Below are 23435 nucleotides of genomic sequence, written 5' to 3' on the forward strand. Positions count from 1 at the left end.
CTTGGTGATTTCCGACCGAGATATTGCTATAAGCGGCGTAAAACCATATTCACTTACTCATTTGTTGATAAAGTTAAAGTAGGAGTAGCCAGTTTTGTTTTTTGTTGTTTAATGCCAGACTGAGCAGTATTTCAGCTATAGGCTGACGGACTGTAAGTAATTTATCCAGTTTGGACCAGATAATCCAGTGACTGACATCATGAATGTCCATCTACACAACTGAGATATGATGACATGCATCAACCAAGTCAGCGAGCCTGAAGACCAATTCTAACCTGTGTGAGTTAGTATTATATTGCTTTTAGCAATATCGCCAGTATGGAGACACTAAGATCGGTTTGACCTTATCCATGTGTGAAATTGTACTGGGTCTTTGCCAGATAGGCTACATACACCAGACAACACACTGCCCAGTATCCAGTATATGGACATGGGACTGTTGTGTATGTGTAAGAGTTATTGATCAAGGTGTATGGGCCAATACACCTACAATTTTATAGGCCTCCACCAAGAACAAAACTGTTGGCAGATACACCAAGAGATGTGTGGGCACAACTCCATTCCTGGTGAGTAAACTTGGAAATGCGAAATGTGTTTTATGTGAAAACTGACATGAGTACTTGAAACTGACATAAAATATTCGCACAAAAAATCCTTTTTTAAAGGTTTCATCCATCACTCTGACCCAGTGGCAGAGATGTAATGTCCGTGGCTTGACAATCATGAGGTTCAGAGTTGGTATCAATTAAGATCACACATCAATCATCGTTTGATTTTAATTTACCAGGAATTTTGAGAAATCATATAGGGAAACCATAACGTGGCAAGAGGAGAAAGTTTAAAGTGCATTACAAGCTACTCTCGAAAGTAAAAGTAGGTGTACAGTTACAACAAGGGAACCAGCAAACCACAGCACCAAGAAGCGTATGAACAAGTCCCATGTCAGTCCACATTCTGTGCAGAGTTACGTCCCTTGGCTGCAGCGTTGGTTGGTTGGTTTGTTGTTTAACGCCGCACCCAGCAATATTCCAGCTATATGACAGCGGTCTGTAAATAATCGAGTCTGGACCAGACAATCCAGTGATTAATATCATGAGGATCGATCCACGCAATTGGGATCGATGACATGCATCAACCAAGTCAGCGAGCCTGACCACCCGATCCCGTTAGTAGCCTTTTAAGGCAAGCATGGGTTGCTGAAGACCTATTCTACCCCGGAATCTTCACGGGTCCTTGGCTGCCGGGATCTGGTTGTGCACACAGTCCCATTACGATCCCTGGTCTCTCAGCACCATACCCGTAGTTGTAGCTTTCACCGAACCCCATGACCTGTTACTTTAGCTGACACGCAATGATATGACTGAAGAGATGTAAAACCAACCTATTCCAATGACATGATGCACCACATGCCCCATGATGATGCAAGTAGAAGTGAGTGAGTGACTATGGTTTTACGCCGCTTTTAACAATATTCCCGCAATATCACAATCCCAGCTTTTGTGTAGTGTTAAAGGGACATGGCTTCAGATCATTCTCCTGTCAAGCACCAATGCTGTGGAATACACTCCCAGAAACCCTAAAAAACTGCTGAGACCCTATTTGCCTTTAAGGCTAGACTAAAACATTTCTCTTTGACAAGTGTTACCCTTGTATTATGTAAGCGCCATGAGCACACGACCTGGTATGGAGTTTGGCGTCATACAAATTGACTCATTATTATTAGTATTATCACGGCGGGGGACACCAGAAATGGGCTTCACACATTGTACCCATGTCGGGAATCGAACCCATCATTGTCGTGCCAGTATCCGTGGGGTTCAATCCCAGATTCGTGCAGGTTATGATCCTTGGTTTGTCAAGCCCAGGAAGACCAGTGTCACTTTAGGATTTCCTCCCACGTTAAGCAGACATGCCTTAACATGACTGAAATAATGTACAAAGCAGCGTAAAACCACACTCACCCATTCACAGTTATGGTAGCACTGCGTTTGTTGCAGAAAGTATACTCCCCAGGGAGCTGAGAATGAAAATCGAGAGCACACTGATCCATTGGCATGGGTAATAATGTAGCGCGTTGATCAAGCTTAAGGGCGTTGATTCGTCACATTATATATATATATATATATATATATATATATATATATATATATATATATATATATAGGCATTATTAAGGTACTCAGGATGACGTTATATTATTAATCAGTATGAAAGTGTGTGCGTTTTAGATGAGGATTCCATAGCATGGAAGTCTAGAAGGGACATTGTCGCAACTGTATAGTTCATGTTGTTTCATATTTGATGTTTTCATTGATGGCGTCTGCAACTAGGGTCAGACCGCATTCTTTCAAGGCATCTTTCAGTTTAGCTACGGTCGCCTTCTTCGATTCACGCTGTTTCCATAGCAGCAGAGCCTGTAGGGCCTGCTCGTGTAGGTTACCATGGTGACGATATTCAAGGTTTTCCAGGTCTGAGTGAGACATTCCGAGTATTAGTGCAACCCTCTTCCAGGTGTGACCCAGTTCGAGAGAGACGCTTTCTAGGATAGAGTTTTGTATGGCTGGAAGGAAAGGAGAGATGCCGGGTTATTATTGAAAGCTATATGACGGCGGTCTGTGAATAATCGAGTCTGGACAACACAATCCAGTGATTGGCATCATGAGCATCGAGCCACGTAGCTGGGATACGATGACATGTACCAACCAAGTCAGCAAGCCTGACCACCCGATCCTGTTAGTCGCCTCTTACGACAAGCATGGTTGCTTTTTACGGCAAGCATGAGTTGCTGAAGACCTATTCTACCCCGGATCTTCACGTGTCTGCAGGTACGGCACCGAAACTTTAATAGCGACATTTTAGATCCTGAAGTATAATGAAGGCGGGATTGATTAATCATTTCAACTTCCGTTTAACTAAACTGAGGGGCAAAAAAAGTTATCCGAGTTTGTTTTTTATGCAAACCGAAAGAACCGTTGTTAAATTTGATTATGTCTATTTAACCAGTTTGTGTTGTTTGTTGTTGTGTTGTGTTGTGTTGTGTTGTGTTGTGTTGTGTTGTGTTATTTAACCACCACTCATTCCTGCAACAGTTTGTAATATGTGGCCGGGTAATACATTTTTTAATTATTTTTTTGGTGTAAAAATGAATTGGTTTATGACAAGACAAATTAACCAAAGTCATATGAAAAAAGTCGTTCTTTAGCTTCTTTTGAGTAGAAAACATATTCTAGATAAACATTTGTGCTGTGACATACCTTGTGGCAATAGTTTGTAAAAAGTAATCTGTGGTTGGGTGATTTTGTGTAAAATAAATGGTCCATAGCTGTAGTAACATGAAAAAATCGTTCTTTTACTTTTTATGAGTGTTATACATATTCCAGATAAAGACTAGTGCTGTGACATACCTTGTGGCGGAAACAGAAGACTAGGTGATCGGAAGAACCTTGGAGAATCAGTGTCGGATACGTCAACGTCAGGGGACGTGGGGTTGACTGTGTGCTCCGATGACGGGAATCGTCTGTCGGAGCCACCTTGAGATACGTCTTCCTCATACAAGGACGACTCTCGGAACATAAGCTTGTCACCCTCCTGTGCGAGCTCCTTGCACAAGGTGAACCGTTTTAAGGCTGTGCTGTCTGGTTCTGAATGGTGGCCAGGGAGGGTCAGTTTCTGTGAGGGACGATTCAGCATCCTTTTGGACTTTGACGTGTCAGGACTACTGTGGAGTTGGATGTGAGGTGACTTCTCGGCGTGACTTGATTCAGACTCGGTGGATGCCCCAAAGAGTGTTTTGAAGCTCTGCTGTAAGGTCTGCATGCTGGAGGACGATCCTCTAGGTGATGACCTGGACAACGGTATGCTTCCTAGCATCAATCCTTGTGACCAGTTTCTGCTGCGTCTGGTAGATAACTGTTCTTCAATACGGTGGATTGAGATGCCATCTGGTGCTGAAATAACAAGTTCCAAATATTTTTTTTTATAACACGGTGGTGATACAGGACAAAAGAGTGAGTGATTGAGTGAGTTTGGTTTTACGCTGACTTTAGCAATATTCCAGCAATATCACGGCAGGGACACCAAAATTGGGCTTCACACATTGTACCCATGTCGGGAAACGAACCCGGGTCTTCGGCGTTACGAGCGAACGCTTTAACCAATAGGCTACCCGACTGCCCCACAGGGCTGAATAGTATCCTGTGGTTCTCGTATAGAAGCCAAGTAAAATTAGGATTGGATTTGGTGGTTACCACCTGCAATATGGCTGATTATATGTCATCGTATCCCATCGGACCCAGACTTGTTCATTTATATGTCGTTGTGATAAAGATCAAATATGGTTGACTTTTGCATAAAACAACACTTCCTTTGTAATGATAACTCGACAAAATGGCCAATCGGTTGCCAAACAATGCTACAAACTATGACCATTACGTTCGGAATAAAGTTGATGAGGCAATTACGAAAAAAAGTTCAGCTTTCACAAAACCTGACTAATCGTATCAAAGTTTGCACTTTCTCTCACCATAAAATGTTATGCCTGCCCTGAGAACTGCCATCGTGACTCGCACTGTTCCGTCACACGTGGAAACGAAGACCCTTTTCACCTCTTCTTCTCTGGAATCGTCCTGGATGACCCTTGGAATCAACAGTGTGTCCCCCGAAAACAACCCAGCGTCCCCAAGGCTGACGTCTTCCCCTAAGCATCTTCCCATATGAATTATATTCACATTTTCGCTGTTTGTCTTCAGAACCTGTGCTAGAAACGTCTTAACCTTTTTGACTTTGCATAGTCTAAAATTCTCCACAGTCAAACAAGATGGCGGCATACCTGGTTGGCGAATCATGAGATGGATAGAATCCTGGAAGTGCACAGCAAACAGCGTATCACCGTCTCGTATGCGATACTCCACCAACTGTCTTTCATTGATAACTTCCTTGTCCTCAAAGAACATCTGGAATTCGGCTGGATCAACATGTATTTGCCTGGAGAGAAGCCTCTTCAGATCTGAGACTGTGTCTAATTTGTACAACTTCACCTGAACGTTCTTCAGACCTGACATTCCCATATCGATGCATATGTTCACAGCAATCTTCTTAGCAACTGTAACACTTACAGTGCAATTCGGAACAAACCCAGTTTCCTCTGTCATAGTAGACTTTCTTAGCTTTCTATTGTTTATGAGTAAATGAAGGGCGTTTGGCGGATGTTCAACCAGAATTGAGGACTCGCACCTAAACTCGGAGGAAGTGATGTCTGGTGGCACGACGAGGACGTGGTGGACAGCCTCTTTCGAGTTCGAGCCCAGGAGTTTGATTACAACTGGGAAGCATGTTGGTGGCTTTACGTGAACCACCATCCTCCCTCTATCCTGCAACTGTTGCCGAAGTGAAGTGGTGATGAACAGAAAGTCTTTGTCTTTGAGGACATTCTTCCCCTGTGTAAACCAGATACCCTCAGCTCCAGTTTGAAGTCCCGGAAAGTCCTCCTGGAACGTTTCCCTGAACCTGTTCCTAATTTCCCCAACATTGGCAGTATTCAAACAGTTCAGTATATACTTATTCTCAACTTGCCGCTTCGGACGATGGAAGCACGAAACTTGTAAATTCAATTCATCAACACAAAGCAAATGATCCCCGAACTTCACACACGCACCAATAGCTGCATCATCATCTAAGCGTAGTTTTCTATAGAACAAACCAACGTTTTCACCAACTTGAAAATTTTCACTTTGACAAATCAGTTTCTTCAAGAAAGCAACAGTCCGCTTGGGACCAATGCCTACACAGCCTTGTTCTGTGTAGTTGGACGAAGGAACGCGGTAATCCTGAGCTCTGACATCAATGAACACAAGATGAAGGTCACGGTCGTCATAAATCACCGCCTCTGTCTCCCTCCGGTCAGTGTAGATGGTGTCCAATAGTACCCCATACCTGTCTGCTATGGACCGGATGTGGTCTGTGCTGCTGGCACAGCTTGAGGTCCTGTCGATAGGGAACGACTCGTACTTTGCCGGCAAGACCTGATTGGTGTTTCTGATGTCGTACACCTGGATGGTGAAGATCTGGTCTGGTTCTGCTCCAGCCCTGTAGTGGCATCCGAGTAACTGCCCTGCGTGTACAAGGTTTTACATAAGGAAACATAGTGCATAGGCTATCATTTGTACAACATCCTTAAATATTGGAATACCATCTATTCGTTATATCTATTCGTTTATTCAAATACATAGGGATGGTTGTTGTTTTGCGCCGCAATATTCCAGCAATATCAGGGGTCACGGGTGGTCTAAGGCGTTTTAAACACTCACTATCTCTAACTACATACAGTCCAGACAAACCAGTGGTCAATGTTATTACCAACGTCTAACACAGGGTACACACAATCATTCAAGTCACCGAATCAGACCTCCATTTGCTATGAACCTCTGATTAGCCTGGCCTAACCTCGATTATTTATCTTTAAGTGTCATTTTAGAAACATGAAGATCAATGACGACAGAATTGGTTTTTCTGTGCTACGTTTCGGTTCAGATATTGTATCAAGTATATGTTGACTACAAGCACTTGAGACCCGTGAAGATCTTCAGCAACCCATGCTTGCCGTACAAAAGCGACTATGGTTGTCGTAAGAGGCGACTAACGGGATCGGGTGGTCAGACTCGCTGACTTGGTTGATGCATGTCATCGTATACCATTTAGGTGGATCGATGCTCATGATGTCAATCACTGGATTGCGGGGTCCAGACTCGATTTTTACAAACCGCCGTCATATAGCTGGAATATTGCTGAAATGCCGCGTTAAACAACAAATAAACAAACAAACAAACACTTGAACAGTATGAACGACTCATACCGCCTCCGTAATCTAGTGGTAGAGCGTCCGTCCAGAGAGCGGAAGATCCGGGGTTCGATCCCCGGTCGCGTCATACCAAAAGACGTTAAAAGATGGCACTTATTGTGACCCTGTCTGTCGCTCGGCATTAAGGAGCTAAAACAAGGACTGGTCGGCTCTGAGTCAGTGCACTGTGTCTGAGTGGGGTATTCATGTTAAACTGCGGCTTTTATCTCAGTGAGCTAGCACTATAAATCGGCATCGGTACGGACTAGTACAAGCAGCGACACAAACACACACACGTGCATGCACGTCGCTATATAAGTGCATTAATCTTGGACGCGACGCTAAACCCTATTTCACCTCACCTCATGCTTACTTTGCTGCACCGATTGCAGTGAGGTCCACGGGTCATCATCACTGTCGTCGTTGTCGGGGCAGCAGTTCATGTCGTCCACCCTCCACATCGGCCTATAGGTAGTCTTACAGATTCATCGGGAATGTACAATTATCACACGGCCAGGAGTTGTGTAGTGATATTACATGCACAGCTAATACATCGCTGCAGCTGCCAGACGTAATGAGAACACGCTAATCGCTTTTGGTAATTACAGTGTTTATCCTGTGTATTATAACATTGCTTTGTGATCATTAACATAAGCATGCTGACATCAGAACAGGCACAGTACAATAGCACTCTTGTTGAGCGTCACACATACATTATTCAAATGTAAATTTTGTGGATACAAGCGTGCCTGCAGTTTTCTTGTTTAAAACACATTCAAGGTCATTATTTCATGATAGCTAACATATTCGCCTAATCATTGACTCCTTTTGTCAGCATAATATGAAAGCAAGCAGTATACTGTAAACCTACACTGATGAGGTTTGTCCCATATGAGTCAGCGGACCATTGGATGAAAAACAATTTTTGTTATTGTTCTCTCTCAGTCGTCTTGGGCGCTGCGATTCGCTGTGCAGAGTTGCGTCCCTTGGGCACACCAGAAACCTATGATTGTAGTTTCGAATCCCGGTTCGCCCCGATTATGTTTCTAGGTTTGTCAGCACCATACCCGTGCTCGTGGGTTTCACCGAAGTGGTAAACGCCTGAGACCTGCATCCCTTCGGGCTTTCCTCCCACATTAAGCTGACACGCCGCGTAATACTGTTAAAAGCGGCGTTGAACTCAACTCACTCACTCACTCTTTGCATCATATGATATTACATATTACTTGTGACCATCTGGCGACACGTGCAATGTCACGTCAGTATGTATTAGTGGTACCATAGACATTTAGTAAACTGAAAACAATATTTGTAAAAATATCCAACATATACATGGAGATATATAATGTCAACGCCAGAGAATATTCAGTCTCGGTTATCCACTCGGCGTAAAAGGCAAAATAGTGGTGACAAGTATATGAATGGATCACTGAAAATCAGTGTTCAGAAAAAGGGAAAGCATGTCCTGCTCTACCGGTAAGGGACATGCAGAAATATCGAGGGATGTGTGTTTAACCTTTTTCAGGTGTTTATAAAACCTGTTGTTGAGTCGTGTATTTCCGTCCCCCTGCAATCCGAACTTGTCGACCCTACTCGACGCGTCTCACATCAATATCGCCTCGACCATCCTTGGCAGGAATCCATATTGGATCTGGTTTCGTGCACGTGAATATCACACGAAAGACACAATCACAAATTAAACTAGCGGCACTCATGAACCTTATATAAATGTTAACGTTATTTCTGTCAAATCAATGTGTATTCGTAAAAACTGTTAAGGACAGAATAAACTTTAAAAACGGCCGTCGTGTCATACGAACTATATGTGACGGTAACCAGCGTAACGCGGTTCTAAGTGAATTATTCGGATATTACGACGCGATTGCTTCCCGAGATTGTATGTAGGTAGCGGAATACGCCAAGTTGACCCGAGTGGGAAGACCTATTACAGTACATATAGCTTCATTTAGCATGTAGAAACCCCCCCAGTCCCTGTTTCTATTCCGATCATAGTTAATTCCCTACGTCACGTCATCACCCAATCTGACAAAGTATGGAACAACTGATTTAATGACCGCGTGATAACTTTGTGCTTGAACTCAGAGTTTTCAATGACATACTTCGTTTATACCTCATTACCATTTGAAGAACTACAATCGAAAGTCAAGGGTAAAATAATCTTTTGCAATCTTGGAATGGCATTTAAGAGTAGTGAACGTATTTGTTTTACATACCATGAGATGCCGGTTCCAGATTGAAAAAAAAAATCCGACTAATTGACGTCAGAATTCTAGATGGTCAGAATGTTTGCTAAGTACAAATATGACTTTGGTGGTTCTTTATTTCAACTCGACATAAAATCTAACTGTATGGCTATATTTAATGTCTTGTAAAAGCCAATGCTAGTCGACAATGCGGTTGACCATTTTTCGGACTTAACACACCATTCTATTCCCCCCCCCCCCCCCCCCCCCCCCAACATTGACAAGGACCCCCCCCCCCCCCCCCCCCTGGACGTGTTACTTCATAAGTGCATGTTACCTGACGCTATTTTCCCCTATAAATTATTCTCTCAAGAATTACATTGGGCCTGACACGGGGTTTTCGGCGGAGCACCTTAAAATATTCGCAAGTTGTGATTTTAAATTATGTCCCTTCAGATACGCGAATCCTGCAGTTTAACGGCTGACGGGAAAAATCCGGAATGGCGAAAACACGAAAATTGATTGTCAGTTTCTTGACGGATTTGAACGTTAAAATTCCCCCAAAACAACATCCGTCGCGAGATATAAACACACGCAAAACTTACCTCCCTTTGCAACACATTCCTCGTTTCTCTTTCGTTTCGATTGAATGCGTTGTTTAGATCGGGCGAGATATTTCACCTTTATTTCTGCACAAGACCCTCTTGTCCTGGTATGTAATTTATGCTGCCTACATTCTTTATGAGTTCCCAAACAATCTGCATTCGTAGTGTAAACTATATTGTGTACTTGTTTTAATAGAGCTTGTCAATAACCTATATATAGCGGGCTGTTAATGGCCTATTTCGAAGGTAAACGGCAGCTTTTGAAAATTTATTTCTACCAACAAGACAACAATTTACATTTATCAGTATATGCACCATCGTTTCACTGGATTTTCTGGTTCACGAATCACTCGATTGTTCGGTTTGTTTAGGGGCCGCCGTTGCCTGGCACTTATTTGATGCAAATTGTGTGAATGGCGCGTGCTACTGGTAGGACAGGACATGCTCACCCATTTTGCAAACACCTGAATTTCAGTGGTCCATTTATATAATCTTCACAGCTGTTCAATGGAATCTGTTTCGGCGGTTAATCTAGATTGGCTATTATCTTGCAATTGACATTTAATAAATATTTGATCCCTTTTGCAGTTCTATTTAGTAATATGCCGCTTTCTACCCTAATAACGAGCTATGGACACTCCCGGAAAACATACACCCAATACAGTACCAATTTGAAAATGAAATTCCCATGCCCCGGAATTGTACTGTTTGCAAGTCTTCAGTGTGCGAGTGGCCGTAACACTTGATATGAGCTTGACATGTAAAGAGGAAAGTGATTATGTGCATATGTGGAGTGTAAAAAGGCATACACTCCGCTTTTGACACACATAACATCCACTGTGGTGGAGATTAGGTGCCTCACTCTAGCAGTGTGGGTTCGAATCCCGGAAGGGACTCATCCAAAAAAAGTACGAGAATCTGTACGTTACTAAGAAAATGGTGTCATTCTGTGAACTTAAGTGACCTTGAGGTCACCCAAAAGGCGATGCGATCGTTACTCTGCCCTTGAGATCATGTATACTATCGTCAATATTTAATGATAAATACCCACAAGGTGTTTTTGACTAGTTAATACTGAGTGACCCTGGCTTTCATTGTCATCCAATCTTTTCAGGAAAGGGTTTCACCGAAGTGGTAAACGTCTGAGACCAGCATCACTTCGGGCTTTCCTCCCACATTAAGCTGACACGCCGTGATATAACTGGAATAATGTTAAAAGCGGCGTTAAACCTAACTCACTCACTCACTCACTTTTCAGGAAAATTCCCAAGGGGTATATAGGAGGTATATCAGGTATAAAGTCTTTAACATCTCTTATATGCATCGTTGAGAAAACCGATTTCTACTAATGGTTTTGCCCCATATGGAAAAATGGTCGAGACCAATATAAAGACATTTTGAATCTTTATATCTGAACGCCTTTTTTTCAACCATCGTATATAATCTATTTCCCCAATCTTGTGTGATCCGAGTTCCGAATATATCAAAATCATTTCTAGTAGTAGTGAAATAAAGTAAAGCATTTATGAGTACTTTGTCATCAACTCAGATATGTCATGAAGGCAAAACTTTTTCTCTCCATAGTCTCAACATTTGTTAGCCCAAGTTTTCGAAACATATAAAAACAATAGTTTGCCACTAACGTGGCTATATCCCCCGCCCCTATTGCAGAATTTATGACATAATTAAATCTAAACAAACCCTAACCTTTTTTAACCGAGGTGGAACTTGTCATGGGAATTGTAAAAAAAGAAGAGTTTGGAACCTAAGTCCATTTTGCTGCGATGGAAACGTAAAAAAATAAAAATTTCTAAAATTTCTAAATAGCAAAAGGCACCAGTTCAGCATGTACCTGACAAACCTGCAAAGTTTGATGAAAACATATTGAACGGTTTATGAGTTATGCTCCGGAAACGAACCCTAACCTCACAGAACCTAAGTCCATCTTGTTGCCATGGAAACGTAAAAAATAAAAATTTCTAAAATTTCTCAATAGCAAAAGGCATCAGTTCAGCATGTAACTGCCAGACCTGCAAAGTTTGATGAAAAAATATTGAACGGTTGATGAGTTATGCTCCGGAAACGAAACGTGACGTAAGGACGGACGGACGGAGCCCGTTTCTATATCCCCCGCCAACTTTGTTGGGCGGGGGATAATAAACTATGGAAACAACTCTCACTGAAATGGATTGATAATTCTTGAAAATTAAAAAAAGGAAATGTAGCCCTTTTTAGTTTGTAGTGATAAGGTTTCGTATGTCATTAACCAGACGATTCCAGAATATTTGTAATAAGATGCTACTTCTATTCGATATGAACTTTCCAATCGCCCAATAGGCGTCGAGGCTTTCCAATGTCCATTACGAGCTCGCTAAACATTTGGGGAAGCATATCTGATCTCGAAAACTTGTGGTTCCGAATTGAGGATAAAAATGGCTACGTTGTGGATAGATTCCCTGTCGATTTGGACCGCCTTTGCATATACCCCCAAGGGATGCACTGTCGAGGGAACATTTGTGTTTTGTGTTCGGTTTGTTTTGTTCAGGCCGAACCTTTCGAATCATCGACAGAGGTGGTAAAGTCAGTGTGTACACTGGCAACAGGTAAAATATTAGTTTAAGACTATGTTCATCTTACTGACTGTTCGCTCGTCCCCCCTCCACTATAATACACTTCTGATATGCACCAACAGTTCCTGTTTAGAACTCATTCTTCTTTTATTCTTGTCAACAATTTCAACACTTTTCATTTCAACAGTTCACGAGTGCAGTGGAAAATGATGATTGAACTCGAAAGTGACGACGATAATTTTGAGTATTCAACATTTTACAGAATCGGGACCAGCGTGACAGATAGCATATGTGTTTGGGACATCCGCGGGAAGAACTCTGTCATATTTAGCAAAACATTACATTTGGGTTACAGAAGAGATTCACCCAGAAACATTCCAGTGCACATCAAGAAAACTGTTGCTAACACCCATGGTGTGAGTGAAGAATGTATCGATATGTGGTCAGAGGGATGTGTAATCCATGATGCTGCTGAACATCTTATTATTTTCATCAACTTTCATAGTGACATCGATGAGCTATCATTAAAAATGACAAAGCAGCATCTTGGATGCATTGGTTTGCCCCCTGACACTTCTATAAAAACCTTGAAATCAATCATCCGCGAAAATGAGCGTCTGAACAAAGGCAACCCGCCTTTCCTGTTTTATAAAGGAAAGCGCATTGACGATGATTCATTGATGGTAGCTTCTCTCTTTAAGAATGGAGATTATGTTTCGTGTTTTGCGTCATCAAATGTAAATGTGCAATGCTTTCATTCACCAAAGGTTAATGTTGAAAACAAGTATACCATTCAATGTTCACAAGCAAGCAGTATTGGTGAAATGAAACATGTGTTCAAAAAGGTATTCTGCCAAGAATTCCCCGGACTTAAAACTGGCGATGATGATGTATGGTTTTCAGTTGGCAAGCATCTATCAAAGGAAGATGAATATTACTGTATTGATCAACAAAAGAGAACGCCACTGCAGGAGAGAGGACGACTGGTTGTTCATGTTAAACCAGTGGGCTCATTTCCGATTACCGTCAAAATTGATGTTCCCGGAGTAGAACACGCACCTAAGGTCCTACTTGTGTCATCCCCATTGACAACAGCAGCTCTTCGGCAAGAAATATCTTCTCTGGCAGAATATCCACCAAGTGCCCTGCGCCTGTTCATCAAAAACAAAAGGTTGAAGGAGATGACACTGTCAGAGACCATGGGCTTTCAATACAAGTGTGTTGTGACTGCAAAAGTCACAAAGAAGATACATGTGTTCATCAAACTGAAAGTAGGTGGTCAGGAAAACGGCTTTGTTGTTAAGTTGTTCAAACTTGACACGGTACAACGCCTAAAAGAGATAATACAGGAGGGACAATCTGTAGCAGTTTCCCAGTTGCAGATGTTCTTTGAAGGAAAAGAAATGGAGAATGCAAATCTGATGCAAGATTATCATGTAAGAGATGAAGACACAATTCATGCTAATATCTTTCATCAACCAGTATATCTCAGCGTCCGTCAGCCTGGAAGGGAAACACTACACCTGACAGTAAATTGCCTTCAGTCTACTGTTGGGAAAGTGAAGATATTCCTTGCTGACCAATTTGGAAGTCAGTCGTCAAAGATAAGCATTATTCATAGAAGCAAATGTCTTGAGGACAGTGAAACATTGGAAGAAAGTGGCCTCGTCTCAGGAAGCACTGTGCTAATCCCCAGACTTGCCCAGCTTGATGAAACAGAGAAAGCAGGAATAATGAAAGTGTACATTGCCAAAGAAGATGGAACTTTTAAAAAAACATTTGCAGTAGAAGCAGGAAAGGTTCTATTTTATGGTAAGTTATTTCAGCTGTTGGTTAAGATCATGGCCAGCTTGTGAGAATACATAGTATCTTAGAGAACATTAATTCCTTTCTGTAAAATAAAATCGAATGAATGTGTTGAGCATAGGCACGATACTATAAGTAGGGTATATAATATACCCTGTATCAGTAGCACTCAATCAAATCTTTTGAGTATCAGAAATCCGTCCTTTTGTGCTCGCGGAAATATGTAAGCCCCTTATTTTGGAGAAAACCCACCTCTGCAAAACATGTACCTACCTGGATATTTCAGTTTGTTTCTGCAAGGCTTAACATTTATCAATTACAGGTTTGGAATCTATGAAAAATTAAAAATGCTGTGAGTTAACTTCAGTTTCAGGTATATCGATGATCAATAATGTCAAAAAGGCAATACCCAATCTGTTTCATGTTTAGATCTATGCATAACGATTCAGAGTGACAGACAACTCTCCACGAAACTGTATGACAAGAGAGATGACTTAACTTTCCTATAGTCAACTGTCCCATTATTGTCGAGGGAATACTTCAAAAGTTCCAGCCTCCCTACCAATTACGGATCCGATATCAATCATTATGGATGTTGTCAAAGCGTATGCCATTAAATGGGCCCAAAGTGAAGAGGAACTTGTAGAATGCCTTTCAGAGTGGGTTAGGTCAGTGAGTGATGTGAGGAAACAGAACTGGAATAACAGTCCCAGCCAGCTATCTTCCCAAGTCTGGCTGCCCTACATGAAACGTTTGCAGTTGTTCCCACTGACAGAACCTCAAATAACAACCATTATATGTAAACATCACTACATTAATTGTTTGATAAAACCCTTGGTATATGTGACATCAAATAATGACACATCAAGGCCAGCATGTTAACTGAGGAATTGATCTGCCCAAACCATGCTACAGTACTGTCAACTTTTGACTTGACTCTAAAACCTGAAGACATGTCCATTCCTCTTTTATACTGGATTGCAAAGCTCCATAACAATCCCTACAAAGTGAGACCTATTGCTTGGTTCAGCAAATGCACCACCAAACTAAACATAATCCTTAATTTGAAGGTGGCGGCATTATGGATTGAGGTCGGCATCTGTAGCCAGATCAAGACAGATTTGGTATGTTTGTAAGGAAACATTCCTGGACTGCGTTCCATCGACCAATCTCTTTACCCTGTTTTGCTACCGCACTTGCTACAGAATCCCCAGACTCTGTTTCAGCAATATAACACAAGGTCCCATACAACGTCGTGCCTTGGCCAGCACAATAACCAGACTGAACACTTGTTGGATCACCTAGGCCGTCAAATTAGAGCAGGTCGACCCTATGACAAGGATCAGTTATCAGAGGCGCCCTCCGAGAATAATGGCGTCAAATCATATTTCTTGTGATCACGCGTCTGACATCTTCTGCTTCCCGTGCATTGATTCCCGTGGTGGGCATACACGATATTGACTGACAATTGTGACATTCTGAAGGATTATAGGGAGTTTCATGTGCTGATTTCAGTCTTGATGGTTGATCGATTTCTGAACAACTGACCCAATCCTCCAAACTGAGGACACAATTTCTTAATTTTTGTTCTCATACTCAGCATGACATGTAATGATGTTGTTAAGGTGATGGGTGATGTGGCATTGTTTGAGTCCAATATATCCCTCAGGTTGAATGGTCAAATTAAAGAAATCGATGACTACTGGTTTCATAAATCCGCACCATTATTTCCACCATGATACCTGAATAACTTTAAAATAAAATAGACTAGGGCAGATGCCCTGTAAGAATGATTACAATCCGCAGTATTTGAGAAAGCAGGGCTTTCATATAAATATTTTTGTTTCCGTTGATTTGATAATTGTCAAAATCATGGTCTAATGTAGATTTGCTACCAATGGCAGATAAATCAGGTTGCAGGATTCCAAAATGTCATAGTAGAATACTTTACAACGCCAATGTATGTTTTGACGGACTCATTTGTCCTGCAAAGTTACATTTATTATTACTTGGTCGAGAAATTGTAATTAACTTGCAGATAGGTAAGGGGCTATCACACAGGATAGCCACATTTGTGCCTCCCGTGTGCGGCTATAAAATTTGCCAGGCCGTCGTTGATGGCTCAAAGGATGCAGAATGGTTGCCTGGGTCGTTCCAAGGTGGTTCACAGGAGGATCAGACATCGTCACGGACAACATGGTCGCCGTGAATTTTTGAACATGTTCAAAACAGTCGCACAAAGGTCGACGAGGAGGTTGGTTGCTCAAATTGGGATCGAGGAGGCTTAAGTATTGCCGTTGTTGCTGAATGAAGGCACAGTGGTCGCCTAATGGTCGCCAGGTAATAGATGCATTCTGCTGCAAATGTCCCCGTCAATCCTGGCGATGCTTCTGCCTCTGCAAGCATTGAACGATGACTGTGGCGACCGCCGTGCCTCAATTCGGAGCCCACGGCAACCCTTGATACACCATGGCAATGCTTCTGCCTATTTTCTGCCTCCTTTGACCTACCTGCAGTGCCTCCTCAGCCTACCTATAAATAGAGGGCTTGTACCTGCAGTGTTTCATTGTGGTTGCTGACGTTGAACAACTCGATCAGCTGGAGCAGTTACATAGAAACATGATTTTCTGGGTTCAGGCGACCATGGAGCATAGTGGCCAGTTTGTGATATCTCAAAGGTGGCACAAAGGTAGCAGCCCTGTGTAAAGGGGCCTTAAGGCAGCACAGAAGATATTTGTTGTGGTATCCATGAGTACAATTGAAAATAAGCGTGATATCTATTTTATTCTTTGATTCAGCACCGGATTCAATCCCATTTGATGTGCTTGAAAGAAAGATGACAGAAAGTGTTCCTCCAGCTCGTGAGTTTCATTGTGGAATCATGGTAAGAAAGTTGCCACCAGAAACACGAAGAACATTCCAACATGTGCCTTGTCATCAAAATGAAGTTAGTCTGTATCCCTTACAGCAGGGATCTGGGCCATCAACGTCCAACTCAAGCACTGAGTCACTTATTCAAGGGACACATCCTCTGGCTGTACAGGCTAACACGTTTCGCCAAAGAACAATTCCAAACCGGATATCCTTTCAACATCCGGGTTTATTTGACCACTATTCAGACCCCGAATCAAGTCAGTCCAAGGTGTACAGATATTACAAGGAGTGCAGAGAAACGCCTGAACGATTTGTCATACGTGAACAGTCAGAAATAAATGTTCCTAAAGGAGATACAGAGAAAGCCTTTTCTAATGTTGCTCAAACACCGAGTGTCCAGTCTCCGGAGAGCATGATGCCTATTTCTCCTGAACACCGAATCCACAGATCGCCAAGTCTACAGTTTCCTGTTTCCGGTAAGATCATGTCCACCATTATATGGTTTTTTCAACAAAGAAATGCATATCATATGCGCATGCTATTATTATCTGATTATGTTTAATATGTATACTAAACCCAAGAGACCTGTGAAGATCCGGGGTAGAATAGGTCTTCAGCAACCCATGCTTGCCGTAAAAGGCGACTATGCTTGTCGTAAAAGGCGACTAACGGGATCGGGTGGTCAGGCTCGCTGACTTGGTTGATGCATGTCATCGATCCCAATAGCGTGGATAGATGCTCATGATATTAATCACTGGATTGTCTGGTCCAGACTCGATTATTTAGAGACCGCCGTCATATAGCTGGAATATTGCTGAGTGTGGCGTAAAACAACAAACCAACCAACCAACTAAACCCAAGAACATCCGGGTTAGAACATGTCTTCTGCAACACATGCTTACCGTAAAAGGCGACTATATGCTCGTCGTAAAAGGGGACTAACGGGATCGGGTGGTCAGGCTCACTGATGTGGTTGATGCATGCTATCGTATCGCATTTGCTCGACATTGAGGGGCTAAAACAAGGACTTGTCGGCTCGGAGTCAGTATACCGTGTCTGAGTGGGGTATTCATGTTAAATTGCGGCATGGTATCTCAGTGAGCTAGCACTATAAACTGGCATCAGTCCTGACTAGTACAACCAACCACACACACACACACACACACACACACACACACACACACACACACACGTGCATGCACGTCGTTATATAAGTTCAATAATCTTTGCCGCGATGTTCAACCAAATTTCACTTATTATAAGGAATTTTGTTCATGTACATTATACGTTTATTTCCAACAGCAATTCAAGACTGTGTGCTACGAGCTGTTTCACAACAACTTGGGAACAACTGGAAACGTGTTGCCCTGGAACTTGGGTTGGATCACACTGACACTGAAAAATTGGAATACAACCACAGTCGAAACCTCCAGGAACAGGCATTGCAGGCTTTGCTGCTTTGGAAAATGCGTTTCTCTAAAGATGCTACTCATGCACAACTGAAGACTACCCTCCGGGAATGTGGCTTAGCATTGATTGCCGACTCAATGGATGAGAATATAAAATATGCAAGTGCTTGAAACATTCCGAGTGAACATCTTGCCTATGAGAAAGACTTTATAACTATTTATCATATGTATATATTTGCTACCTGCTTTATTGTTATAGGTTGCAGCATCTGCTCAGAGGGCGTAGTTCGGTGGTTGGATACCCAGGCCGCGTCATACCAAAATACGTTAAAAGATTGTACTAGTTGTTACTCGGCATTAAGGGAAGAACACTATAACTCGGGTTCAGTATACTGTGTCTGAATGGATACTGCAGTAGGGTATCTCATTGGGCTAGCACTCTGAATTCTGGACCACGCATTGATGTAGCTATATTTTAGTAAGCAATATGTGAAATAGTTCTTGACGCGATGTTAAACTTTATTTCACCTCAGCTCTTAACAGGTTCATCATTAATTTTATATGTATATTTTTATTCATTCATGTACATACATTTAGTTTTAAGAGGAAAAATAAACTTTTATAATCTGATAATTCTGTTCATGAGAGGCTATTCATGTATATATATTGAGACGTTGTGGACCATCCTTGTATTTTCCTTTATGATAAATGTTCCGGACCCATTGAAAGCAGATGTGATACACTGGCTCACCGAGGATGGTTGTCACTCGCATCTTCATCCTCTGGACGAAGTCAGCAATGAATAATGGTCAAATGTTATGCCTTGATAGTGTTTAGCAGATAAAGGGTTGACAATTTGTCAAATCGGCCAGAAAGAAATAAGTTAAATGTCCCACATTGTGACTCAAATTATTTTGAGGTTGAAAGTTTAAATAATTATTTAATACCAGACATACCAATACGGAACACATGGTGTGTATTCTGTGTATTGCAAAACTTTGACTTTTGATCTTTATGTCCTGCTGTTGATGCCATGGCAATCATGTTACTGCTGTATATTTTGGTCTGCTACTATTCCTGCATCTATGTGTTGTATAGACACGTCTTGCATTGTGAACCAGCGGATGACTACCGTTATGTGTGGGACGTAAACGATGCTGACCTGTTCAAGGATAAGCTGCTGGCAGATGATTTTCTTGTTTGAAGAATGTCTACAATCTATGTCTAAAAGTATTAATGTCGCCATAGAAAAAAATACACATGCAATATGTAAGGCTTTAGACTGTATGAATCGTAAACGGGCCTGTTTTGCACATAAATCTCAACAATCATGGGAGAATTAGGAGTTAAAAGCAAGAAACTTATTTTCAGCTGTTGTTCGAGACAAAAAGTGTTCATATTAAAATAAAATTAGAGATAGATTGATGGATAATCTCAATAGTAGTAAATCGTTTTAGTTTACACTTAAGAGTTTTTCAGGCGCTTCACGTTCGGTTCGGTAAGGCTAATATCGACGATGTCAATGTTTATCTTGGGGATGTTACAAGAGATTTTGATGCATTTACTGCCGACATTTTGGATTTACCAATTACTCAAGAGGAGGTGGCAGCTGCTTTGGACAAACTCAAAACTTCAAAATCGCCTTGGAATTATAATATTATGGATGCAAGTGATATTTTATTACCGCTTCATACTGTTGTATTAAATGGACTTTTTTAGGGTTCTGTTTTCCCAGAATCATGGTCGATAGGATTGATAGTGCCATTACATAAGAAGGGAGTTCTTAATTCTACATATAACTATAGAGGTATAACAATTTTGAGTGTTTTCATTAAAGTTTATATTTCAGTTTTGAATGCTAGATCAAGATTTGGGTGTGATGCCTATGAAAACGATTCGGAATCGCAAGCTGGTTTCCGCAGGGTTGTTCATCTATTGATAATGTTTTAATATGACAGTCTGTTGTTGGTCGTCTCTTGGGGGGAAAAGAAAGCCAAATTATGTTTTATTTGTGGATTTTGCTAAGGCTTTCGATTCAGTTAATCGTTCAAAATTAGGGTCAGTCCTACAACACAATGGGGTTCGGCCAAAATGTTGTGTTGTATCATGACTTTTTATGAAAGTGTAAAATCGTGCGTTAAATTTAAGACAGTACTTTACTTTTAGATATGTTTGACTGTAGCGTGGGAGTTCGTCAGGGATGTGTCTTAAGCCCCTTCTGTTTTCATTGTTCAGTAATGATCTTGTTGATCAAGTACAAATATCATGCTGTCCTGGAATCCGGAATTGACTCACTTACGATATTGTTAGATATGAGTCATGGTAAAAGCAATTGGGCTTTAAAGTTAAGAAGGTTATTATTTTAAATGGGATTTGGCTTTGTTTATTTTTCTATCCATAAGTTTCGTGTAGCTTTAGCAAAGTTTAGATGTAGTTCTCACCAACCAAAAAATGAGACTGGCAAAAATGCAAATGTTCCAAGAAATGAAAGGTTTTGCAAATTTTGTAAAAAAGGTTTCGTTGAGGACGAGTATCATTTCTTGTTTGTGTGCACGGTGTATGCCGAAATGCGTGAACAGTACATTACGAGAAACTACTATGTATTTCCCACATCGCACAAATTCAATGTCTTGATGTCAAGTGATAAATGTAATATCAAAAGAAATTTGGCTGTGTATATTTATAAGTCTATGCAATTGAGGACAAAACTGCTGATGTAAATTTCAATTATAATAGTGGCTGCTGTACATTTGTTGTGACACGGGACGATGGCCTACGTAACATTGCTGAATAAACAACAATGTCATGTTAAGCCTTCACATAGTGTGTTCAGTGTGCACATGAAAAAATGTTTTGACATGACAGATATGTTTGCTTAAACTAATCACCACACATGTATGTATCTGCATCGCTATTTCAAGCTTTACCGTTTGTGTAATTCTTGTATCTTTATTTGGGGTATTTTTTGGTCAATAAAACTTAGTAATACGTATTTAGTCGTTGGCTGTGTCGGTCCACGGGTACATGATATGCTACACCGTACAAGAAACCACGTGCTGTGGAAGAGCATGATGTTGTCATTTTAACTTCCAATATGCACCATATCCACTGGTAAATACTAGTATGACGTCACATTCATAAGCTTTGTCTTAGCTGTAGTAATAGTGACGTGTTCAGTCTATTATCGAAGTATTGCTTCATCGACATGTTTTATAAGGTTAACAGGGGGAAGCAGTTCTGGAAATAGGTAAATTCGTAACAAGGGTCAAGCATGGAATTTCAAGTGACAATGTGACTACCCCTCACGTCCGTCATTTAATCAAGCAACAAGAAAGTGTTTGCAAGTGATGATAAGGAAAGGCCGGGTCACCATCACTTTGCACTTATTGACCTGAGGCACGGCAGTCTGATTGGATAGTGAACGAATGACGTCACGCTAAAAATAGACATGACCACAGGCACAGGACCTTATAAGTGAAGGTGCAATAACCGGGAATTCCCGCGCTAAATATAGACTAATGGTTATACATTCTAACATGGCCTTATCAGTGTAATTAAAACTATACAACAGTATGTTGTGAAATTCCTTTGAAATAGAAAGGGTGCAAAAGTAGTGAGTTCTTTTATGTGACGTCATTCGTTCATTGTCCAATCAGATTGCCGTGGCTCAGGTCAATAAGTGCAAAGTGATGGTGACTCGGCCTTTCCTTATCAACATGCAAGTGTTTGCAAAAGAGGGACAGTCCCTTCATAGCCACTATTACACGGCCAAGGCAATAACACAATTGTGTGAGTGGCGGGTGAAACCGGTAGGGCTGGACATGATGTCAATATTCGCAAACACTTGGTGTCATCTCTGATTTTCAGTGACCCATTTATATAATTCTTACCACTTGTTTGCCTTTTACGCCGAATGGAAAATATTTCGGTGGATAATCGAGACTGGTTATTCTCTGGCGTTGTTTTTGTTTTTATATTTATGTGCCATTATCGATTATTGGGGAAACACGCACCTACTACAGCCTACCTACAACCACAGTATTGTTCCTTGCCTCTAGTTATGCTGTTTGCTATTTGTTTAACGCCGCACTCAGCGATAGGCTCAGTCCAGACTCGATTATTTACACACAGCCGTCGTATAGCTGGAATATTGCTGAGTGCGGCGTTAAACAACAAATAAACAAACCAACCAATTGCGTGGATCGATGCTCATGATATCAATCACTGGATTGTCTTATTAGGTAACAGTCACTCACAATCTTGCCACCTCAATGCCCAACGTCAAGGACAATGTGTATGAAGCTCTATCCTTCTAAAGTTGGCAAAATGAGTGAGTGAGTGAGTTGGGTTTAACGCCGCTTTTAACAGTATTCCAGTTATATTGCGGCGTGTCAGCTTGATGTGGTAGGAAAGCCCGAAGTGATGCATGTCCCAGACGTTATCCACTTCGGTGAAACCCACGAGCACGGGTATGGTGCTGACAAACCTAGAAACATAGTCGGGGCGAACCGGGATTCGAACCCACAATCATAGGTTTCTGGCGTGCCCAAGGGATGCAACTCTGCACAGCGAATCTCGGCGCCTTATACGACCAGGCCACCTGTGCCCCCGTTGGGTAAATGAAATGAATATAATTTAAATTTAACACAGATCGAGGGAGCTGAATATTTGCATGGCGACACGCATTTGACATTATTCATGATTAATTCATAATCGTTTACTAATATGTAATGAAGTTATGTGTTTTACTGGAAAAACGTTTAATGGCATTGTTTCTTGTCTAACGCACACGCAGCATTTTATCCATTCCAGCTGAGTGAAGACGACCTGTAAATAATCGAGTCTTGACAGACAACCCCTTTAATAGAAGATATATAGAGGTCTGTGTGAACAATGAAAAGAAGGGACCATAAGACCCACAAATTTCTAAAGTGCAAAATGGGCGGGCGGGTAGCCTAGTGGTTAAAGGGTTCGCTCGTCACGCCGAACACCCGGGTTCGATTCCCGACATGGGTACAATGTGTGAAGCCCATTTCAGGTGTCCCCCGCCGTGATATTGCTGGAATATTGCTAAAAGCGGCGTAAAACCACACTCACTCACTCTAATGTGCAATAACTTGTGGTGTAAGCAC

The 23435-nt window shown here is 41.6% G+C and overlaps 2 protein-coding genes across 2 annotated transcripts; one reads left to right on the plus strand and one right to left on the minus strand.

The window, feature by feature from the left end:
• Positions 1-2179: 2179 nt before the first annotated feature.
• Positions 2180-7296, minus strand: LOC139459075 (uncharacterized). Its single transcript, XM_071240516.1, has 4 exons — positions 7209-7296; positions 4523-6109; positions 3405-3947; positions 2180-2560 (listed from the first exon to the last, which is right to left on the minus strand). Exons 1-4 carry the CDS (start codon positions 7294-7296, stop codon positions 2283-2285), a joined length of 2496 nt encoding a protein of 831 aa, XP_071096617.1. The 3' UTR covers positions 2180-2282.
• A 5428-nt stretch (positions 7297-12724) lies between these two features.
• LOC139459076 (uncharacterized) lies at positions 12725-18945 on the plus strand. Its single transcript, XM_071240517.1, has 3 exons — positions 12725-14026; positions 16819-17370; positions 18197-18945. Exons 1-3 carry the CDS (start codon positions 12745-12747, stop codon positions 18472-18474), a joined length of 2112 nt encoding a protein of 703 aa, XP_071096618.1. The 5' UTR covers positions 12725-12744; the 3' UTR covers positions 18475-18945.
• Positions 18946-23435: the final 4490 nt, after the last annotated feature.

This window comes from Haliotis cracherodii, unplaced genomic scaffold, assembly GCF_022045235.1.
Source record: "Haliotis cracherodii isolate W230 unplaced genomic scaffold, xgHalCrac1.p SCAF_13, whole genome shotgun sequence".
Taxonomy (NCBI): domain Eukaryota; kingdom Metazoa; phylum Mollusca; class Gastropoda; order Lepetellida; family Haliotidae; genus Haliotis; species Haliotis cracherodii.

Bases quoted from the DNA above. Each gene is read 5' to 3' on its own strand.
- LOC139459075 (XM_071240516.1), bottom strand. From the start codon at position 7,296: ATGTGGAGGGTGGACGACATGAACTGCTGCCCCGACAACGACGACAGT. The intron at 3,948-4,522 runs GTGAGAGAAAGT...TTGTTATTTCAG, and splicing joins GGCAGGCATAACATTTTATG to CACCAGATGGCATCTCAATC. The intron at 2,561-3,404 runs GTATGTCACAGC...CTTTCCTTCCAG, and splicing joins TCTTCTGTTTCCGCCACAAG to CCATACAAAACTCTATCCTA.
- LOC139459076 (XM_071240517.1), top strand. From the start codon at position 12,745: ATGACAAAGCAGCATCTTGGATGCATTGGTTTGCCCCCTGACACTTCT. The intron at 14,027-16,818 runs GTAAGTTATTTC...TCTTTGATTCAG, and splicing joins AGGAAAGGTTCTATTTTATG to CACCGGATTCAATCCCATTT. The intron at 17,371-18,196 runs GTAAGATCATGT...TATTTCCAACAG, and splicing joins TCTACAGTTTCCTGTTTCCG to CAATTCAAGACTGTGTGCTA.